The sequence below is a fragment of the Oxyura jamaicensis genome (assembly GCF_011077185.1).
Source record: "Oxyura jamaicensis isolate SHBP4307 breed ruddy duck chromosome 5 unlocalized genomic scaffold, BPBGC_Ojam_1.0 oxy5_random_OJ101369, whole genome shotgun sequence".
NCBI lineage: Eukaryota > Metazoa > Chordata > Aves > Anseriformes > Anatidae > Oxyura > Oxyura jamaicensis.
The window spans coordinates 11826-20000 of record NW_023303950.1 but is presented as its reverse complement, the minus strand read 5'-3'; the positions used below and the strand labels follow the sequence as shown (position 1 = coordinate 20000).

The window sequence follows — 8175 nt, the reverse complement described above, 5'->3', positions numbered from 1 at the left end:
AGAGAGAGGGTAGGGTGGGAAGGTATGTTTCTCTCCCATGCACATTCTCTACTTCTTGAAACAGCTTCCCTCCTCTTCCTCTCCCCTCCCATCTCTCATCAGTTTAGAAAAACAAAGTGTGGGGAGGTAGTTTACAGGCCAACTAGCTCAATCCTCATGTGAACACCTAGTATCATAAACTGTGCAGGTCAGTTGATGTTCTCCCCCCAGCCCCCTGCTGCTCATTAAGAAACATATACATTTTTTCCCATCAAATATTCTTCTGCAGTGCTATTAAAACAATTAAATCCAGATAACTCTTTGGAAAGTTTATTATTATTATTTAAAAAATCTGTCCTTTATTTTAACAAATAAATCTTTGTACCCCCTCTGCTTGTCTTTGCTAAAGAATTATTGCACTGTGCAAACAGTATCAGTGTTTGGCACATTTCACAAATGCTAATGTGTATACTTTTCCCCCCTCCTCCCCTCTTCTCCCTATTTTCTTTCTGTTCTTCATTTGCTATTGGAATGGGAACTGTGGAAAAAATTCCTTGGCACTCTGACACCAGAATCCTTCATCTTGGAGAGACCACGATGATGCAACCTCAACGCACTCGGCAGGCACACCGGGGCCCTCCAGTGGGGGCCATGCTTCCCAGAGTGGAGACAACAGCAGCGAGCAAGGTAAAAGGTCAAACTTTTTCCCTGTGCAAAGTAGGCATGACTAAAATAACTCCAGCTTTTTTTATTATATCAGTACATCTGCCTTAGAGTAAACATGGAGTGGCAGACTTGCAGTATAATCAGCTGTAACTTAGGGAGATGGTATTTCCTTTTCTTAACCCACTTAGCTACGTTTTATTATTATTTCAAAGTGAAATATCTAATCTTCAAACAAGCTTTGTAATAACAATTGATTAGTTCTGCCAATTCCTTTACAAATTTGGTTATCTACAGTTTATTTTTGTGCGGTGTAAGTAAATATAATGACAGACATACTCTCCAGCTGTGATGCAGTTGTTTGAGCTGAGTTATACACGGAGAATTTAACCTGTAGCTTTAGTCGGGGAAAAGTTTCCTCTATGAAGTTATCATCAAGCCACTAAATTATATGAAGTAGAAGCAAAACCCGAATTAGACAGAAAAATATTTCTTGCAATGTTTACTTGTATAGGTTCATTTCTGCTTCTGAAAATCTTAGTTCAGAATGGTAAATAGAGATGTACCTGAACTGAAAAACCTTTGTTATATCTATGCAGTGAAACCCTTCTCTGTGTTTCGGGAGGTTTGATAATTATTTTAGTTTTTTGTTGTTGTTGTTTTATTTCCTACTGCATTGCACCTTGTATGTGGTCATCTGCATCCATGCTGAGTGAGTGTCAAAGGCTGTCATCTTGATATGATTGTGTTTTACACTCGCCTGTTAGAAGTGTAAGTGGCTCCAGAAGGTATGAGACAAGCCTCAAGTGCTAAAGAGTGGGGTAAAGATGGTCTACTACCACTCTTGGAACCTTACTTAGAATTATGATTTTTAAGAGAAAGATTATGGTGAGCTCAATTTTCGTTTCTTGTAGTTGTCATTCTATGCCTCAGCTAGCAAGTGCGACACTACCTTTATTATGTCTTATGATATGCTCCCTCCACCTTCTGCATCTGTAACATTTTGCCAATGCTTTTCCCCTCACTTGGTCGTCACATGTACCTAGCACAGCCAAATGACAAACCCGTGATCCAGCTAGCCATGCAGGATCCCAGACTGGGGAGCAGAGCAACCTTCAAGGCTACTTACTGCTTCTGCTGTCGGCTTCACACTGCAGGGAGCTTCTGCCATGAAACATGGCTTGGTGCCACACTGAGGTGACTGAGCTGATGCGCCATTTCATGTCTCTCATGTGGCCGCTGCCTGCACAGAGCTGGAGCCTCTCCTCTTTCTCACGGTCTGGTGTCCCACCACCTGTGGCTCTAGCAACCTGCAAAGTTTGTCTCTGGTGTAGCGGTTTGTGTTTGTCTCCTATTTGTACAACTTGTTTATGCACTAGTAGTCTCTGCCACCATGGCACAGGGCATGATCCGGGTCCAACGTGAGTCACTCAGGACTTTTCTGTGTACCTGACACAAGGTCCAGCATGAGCTCTTGGAGTTCAGTGGCTTCTGAAAGGGAGAGCTTGACTTATAAGCAGCAAACCAACATTACATTTACTAGCTGGCCACAGGCTTTACTGTTAATGAAGTGTTTACACTTTCTACTGTGGTTAAGATATTTGACATAGCAGATCATTTATGTACTTAAAAATGATTCTTCTGAGTCACCTGTGACTGTGTTCATTCCACCCTTGGGTAAGAAATTTGCTCAGGTCTGTATCTTCACTTTATCCCAGCAAGCCTTATACTAAAAGTGTTTCTTCATCAAGCTATACTTGTTGTAAAGGGGATCCCTTGTAGCGACATCCAGGGATCCTGCATTTCACTAAACAGTCTGATCCTTTGCCATGTAAATAACAGTACAGCAGAAATATTCCTAAGCATGAGAAAAAGCAGTTGATTACAACTATGTGACCTTCCCATTGGAAACTGAGGTTCCTGGCAATATATGACTTAAACCTGTTATGCTTACATCTCTAGAAGATGAACGGTTGCTGAAGGGCCAAATCTGTCACCAGTGTTGCCTGGTCTAGCAGAGTGAAACATCGCTCATACACTTCCCTTTGTACTTGGTTGGGCCTTTTAAAAGGAAGCAGTCGTCCAGTGGCAAATCAGCATTCCTCTCAGCTGCTGGCAGCTGAAAGATGTATGATCGTACAGTACAGGCAAAATTCCCATTGGAGACAGCTTTGGATTGTTCTTCCTCCCTCAACCCTGGGAAAGACTAGAAAGAGGGAGGCCTAGTGCAGAGATCTGTATTGAATTTTCCCTACAGTTCCTTGAGGGGGGCAGGGTCTAATTTATCACTGCTGAACTGGCAGGGAATCTGTCCCAGCCACTCCTAAGGCTGGTGGAATGCCCTCTTGGGCTGTTCTGGCGTAGGTACTTGTTTGGGTCAGCTTGGTTCCCTTGTAGTTTCATTAAGACCTTCCTCCAGTGTTGTATTCCACTTGCCCCAGAGGATTTCTTGGGAATGGGAACTCAGTAATGAGTCTTAGGTTACATTAGCAACCTTTGGGCTTTTCCACTGATGCCTGGTGGCAGCAGAGATTGATTCAAACTAGATTCAGTCTCTTCTGGCTCTTGGGAGCTCTCTTTCCATGTCTTTGCTTTTGCCTTAAGTCTATGACATACAACTCATGATTTTTAGGAGATGGAAGTGAGATGGGTGAGTGATGACATTACCTCATGAGGAGAAAGTCTGCAAAAACAGATTACATAAAATAATCCATTCATAATTCCTGAAGTTGGAACCAAAAAAACTGTAGGCGTTTTGGCTGCTTATGGAGGACGGTTTCTTCATGACAGTGCATGAGTGCCATTTTGGCACCAAAAGGGTTAATTTAGTCAGTGTTTGATATCAGAAATAGTGGCATTGACAGGGTTAAAGAAAAGGCCTTCAGGCAGTAAATGTTGAAAGATTATCCTAATTTTATTAGTGGTGAGTGTCTATGTTGTTCTTAACATGTCACCTCACTTGTTCAACAGAAAACTAAGCTACACAACATATTGATCATATAACAGACCTAAGTACTAGTGACCTGTAATCTACCAAGCATTTATTGACTTTATCCCAGTTCAGATCCACGAATACAGATCAATGCCATGTAATAATATTTTAGAGATCAGTAATTATGTAGTAGGTATGATTCTCTTTCCCCCTGTCCTGGAAAGAGAAAGAGTTAAATATATCCAATAATAAAAATAAAATACTCTAAACATCTTACAGAGGAGAAAAAGGAGAAGCTGATTTAATGGTCTAATGAGGCCATCTTCCAGAGACTTGTTTTGTGTAGAGCTTGCTTTGACCTTTCGCTTTGCTCAGGAGCCCAACGCTTCATTTTTCACATTCTTGCAATTACGTTAACGCTTCAAGCATTTCTGACTCCAAGTCAGCTAGCAACACCAGGCATAACTCAACACTGTGAGTTTTTCTCCTCTCTGTAGATTCATTAACAGGTCACCGGGGTCCCAACTGAAATTTAAAACTGACTGGTTCTGTTGGGTTAGCTGAGTTATAGCAAGGGAGATGGCAGGAAAGGGGCTGAGAGAAGGGGAGGAGAGAGAGAAGACCCTGGGGTTTTTGTCGGGGAATATATGTGTGAAAACCCTAAGCGGAAGATTAAAAGGTGTGTGCAGCTTTATCGTCCATCCTATTCTTTGGGGCGGGGGGGAGGGGGGAAGGGGAGGGGGAGGGGAAACAGATCTGAAAGGCTTTTGGGGTATTTTATTTTCCTGATTCTCTGTGAGACTCCATGAGTGAAAAAGGCCCTTACATGCAAGGCTAAATGACTTCTAGAGTTCTGTATCAGTTTGTACCATGGTGATGGATATGTTGCTCCCAGACTTTAATTCCTATTTAATCTCTTTATGGGATATTTCAAATAATGAATATGGCAGATTATGCATGAAAAGTGGGAAATAAATCTTTTTAAGGTTTAAAAACATGTGGTCTACAGGAAAGCACCAGGGAATAGTTTTGGTTTCATACTTTATGATACTAGTCTTGTATACCTGATTTGTCAGATTCTTAGTTCAGTCACCAAAAGGGCCTGATCCAGCGAAGTCAGATGGAGGTTGTGGTTTTTCAGGACCTTTCAGGAAGTTCAGCACCTTTTAGGATTAAGCCTGGGGTGATAAACTTGACCGTAAGTGAGAAGCCAGAGACAGGAAGCTGTTTCTAGGTTATACAGCAATAAAGGTAATAAATGAGTATCAAATCCAGTTTGCCTTCCTACAAGTAGTTCATCTTTTTTTCTTTTTTTCATGTAGTTACTTGTGCTGAATGAAGAGGATCTTTATATACAATATCTGAGGACTACTATCTAGGCAAATATCTTTAAGGAGTTTTGAGCCATTTTTGTGATAGCTTGATGTTTGTCCCACAGATTTGTCCACAGTAGTTTTCTGTGGCAAAGACTCAATATCAGGTTCATGGCAAAGTCACATGCTAGCTGAAATCACATGTATTAGTCCTAGGTTATGCCTCTGGGTTGATGCATGTTGGAAAAATTACATGATATATTTCTTACTTATATCTATATCTTTATATAATATACAAACTTATGAAAGTAGCTCATAATAACAGGACAGGCCTTCAGGCATTAAAACCGCATAAAGCTTTGAACCAAACTCCAACAGGCAGAAAAAGAGAGAGGGGTAACAACAACAACAATCATAATAAATAATTTAAATAAGAAGAATTAACATATTCATATGGAGTCTTGGAAGTTTAATATACTAAAAGTAATACTACAACTTTTTTTTTTCCCCTGTATGTTTAGGTGAGCCTGCTGAGGCTAGCTGGCATGCATATTCATTATAAGGATTCCAAATATATTTTTATTTCTTTGTATTTTTATATGTAAAGCTATAGGGCACAGTTTTACTAGAAGAAAACTGTCTTTTGTAAGAAAGAAATTTCCTTATAGAAAGGTCCAAACATCCAGACTGTAAAAAATCAAGCTTCCTAATGAATAATGCTTCACTGGAGATGTATTATTTCAGAAGGCACAGCTCTCATGAAGGTGAACTGTATGAAGTATGAAAAACTCTTAAAGAACAATGAGTTTTTTCAGCTGAGGAAGATACAGAAAGAGAGTAGCCCTTATTAATTCATCTTTTCCTTTCAAGTTTGAGGGGCCCGTCCTTGTGTTGATATGTATGAGTAATTCCCATTAATGGTGATGGGAGTTACGCATGTGCGCTGACAGAAGAATAGACCCCTTAGTGTTCAAAGCACATGAAATTTACATTTTTTCCATTGCTGTAATTGAGATGTTGACAAATTGGAGAATATTGATGAGCCTTTGTTTTAAGTATTTCTTGCCAAGTTTGTTTTATTTTTTCATGGTTTGAACAATGGTGTGGGTTCAGCAGCAATTAATAATCAGGGTAGAGTAAAGATAACTTTGTATTTCAATATTTTGATGTGCCAATATGAAATAAATTGTCTTAGGCAAATGGAATATGCTGTTTTAATCATTAGCTATGCATGAAAGAAAAATTGATGTTGACATCTTTGCTGTAAAATCGTTGTAATGGGGCCTTCCTTACAATTCATTTTTGTAAAATTCATTTTGTACATTTTGCAGCAATTGAACAATCCCTGCACTGTGAATAGGCAGAATTCCCAGAAATACTGAGACAGTTGGCCCAGTAACTGCTGAGCTCACACTGCACACCACATGCACATTAACCATAATGATGCCAGAACCAGCTTAGCTAAATATAGTCACATTTTAGTATCCTCCCATCCTTTCTTTTTCTTTCCTTCTATTGCATGAACAAATACAGCTTCTTGCAGTTTTTGTTAGATTGGTGGGTTGTGGAAACATTTATGTCCCTACTCACTATTCAGTAAGTAGCAGTAAAATTTCATAGTGAATCTTCTCCTCGCTATACTGTTTTCTAATAATCAGGATGGTGGCAGCTGCAGATTCCTCACCATTTATTAAATTAAAACTTAGGGTGTGGGGGATTTAAAATATACATATATTTAACATCCTCACCTCACCCTTAATTTTTAATCCATGAAGTTCTATTTATATTTAGGTATATACAATAAAACCTCTATCAACATACAAGCATTAGAAAACATTTACTTACATTTTTGAATGTGTTGTGCAGGGGTTTCAAATGCAGCCCAGGAAAACTCTGTCAATGGAATGTTTTCATAGTGGCAGTAATCTCTTTAAAATAACCCTAAATACAATATGACAGATGCCATCTGGAATAATCTTTTGCTAGTTCCTTTAAACTTTTATTTTTTCCTACAGCTAAGTTCATCTAAAACTGCTCCCTTACTCATGTGGTAAATGTAGTGGACCCTTTCCTCCCTTGTATGCATGAATGTTCAGAGAAAATAACTTGAGATTGTTACTGTTGAGATGTTTCCCTCTGACGTCAAGTTGCTGTTTTTCAAATGTGTGTTTTTATGTATATATTTATATATATTTGTTTATATATTTGTATTTCAAAATGAAAAGGTAGGATTCCCCCTTAGGCTACTCTTTCCCTCTCAGATCCTGCTCAGCCTAACCCAATTTGCCTCCGAATGTTAGATAACATCCCATTTGCTAAATTATAATTGTATGCTTGTTACAATATTAATGGTTTCATAATGCAGTGCATTCGAACATACAGTAGCAAGTGCTTAAATGTCTTCCTGTGTTGTTACAGACTGACTAATTTCTTCCTATATGTGCCAACTTATTTGAAAGATCTAGTGTTGGAATCTCTGGATTTTTTTTTTAACTTAGTCGTGTAAAGGGATGTCTCTTGATGCCTGTTAGAGTTTAATTTAGAGTAGTAATTAAACTTGAATACTGCCTCATAAACAAAAGATAAACAATAAACCAGCCACGTTCCCTGCTGTTTCATAGCTTTCTTTCCCAGATGTTTTAGCCTGATAATTTTTACACAGTGAACTACCTAGCAAAGAGTGCTATGGACAGAGGTCAAAGCCTAGTTCTTTGTAATGAGGTTTTAAAAAACTTTTCTGCAAATGAAGTACTGTAGAATTTTCCTTTGTGTAGCTAATAAAATTATAAGATAGAGAAGGGCGCTCATTAATTGACTTAGCAATTCTCTCCCTCTTGTTTAAAAAGATGGCACTAATTTAAAAACAAAAATAACTTTTGTTTATTTTCCTTTTTGCTATTGATGATCAAGGAATGTTGCTGTTCCTTAATATTACTGTGCATGGGCAGTATGTTAAAGTCTTCTGCCATCCTTAATAAATAAAAAGTACCTGCACAGGCGCTGCTCTCTCCATGTTGATTGTGAGTAGCTATGGAAATGTTCACAATGGAGCACTTCTAATGTTTTTAGACGCCTCCTCAGGCTGCTGGAACTTGCCTGTCCATTTCTGGACCGCTCCAGTGTCAGCCATGATCTTTCTAATTGCCAGGTAGGAGTGGGCCGCTTGTCTGCAGAAGCCATGTTATTTTCACTGGGTGGGGTAATTACTGAAAGCTGAGAATAGCTGCACTAAAGACACAGGGATACTTTCATGATCCCATTAGCATAAGAGTGGGTAAATTATTCATG

The 8175-nt window shown here is 39.0% G+C and overlaps 1 protein-coding gene across 6 annotated transcripts in view; it reads left to right on the top strand.

Annotated features, from left to right (window-relative positions):
• Positions 1-7533, top strand: part of LOC118157351 (homeobox protein Meis2) — a 23232-nt gene extending 15699 nt beyond the window's left edge. For 2 of the 6 annotated variants that reach the window (XM_035311627.1, XM_035311628.1), the window contains 2 exons: positions 552-666; positions 1689-1858. In XM_035311627.1, coding sequence (XP_035167518.1) covers positions 552-666; positions 1689-1843 — 270 coding nt within the window. In that variant the 3' untranslated portion in view covers positions 1844-1858. Of the gene's footprint in view, positions 1-551; positions 667-1688; positions 1859-4896; positions 5279-5408; positions 5465-5555 lie in introns of those variants that run through there. The other 4 variants (XM_035311630.1, XM_035311629.1, XM_035311631.1 and 1 more) reach the window with 4 other exon arrangements.
• The last annotated feature ends 642 nt before the right edge of the window (positions 7534-8175 follow it).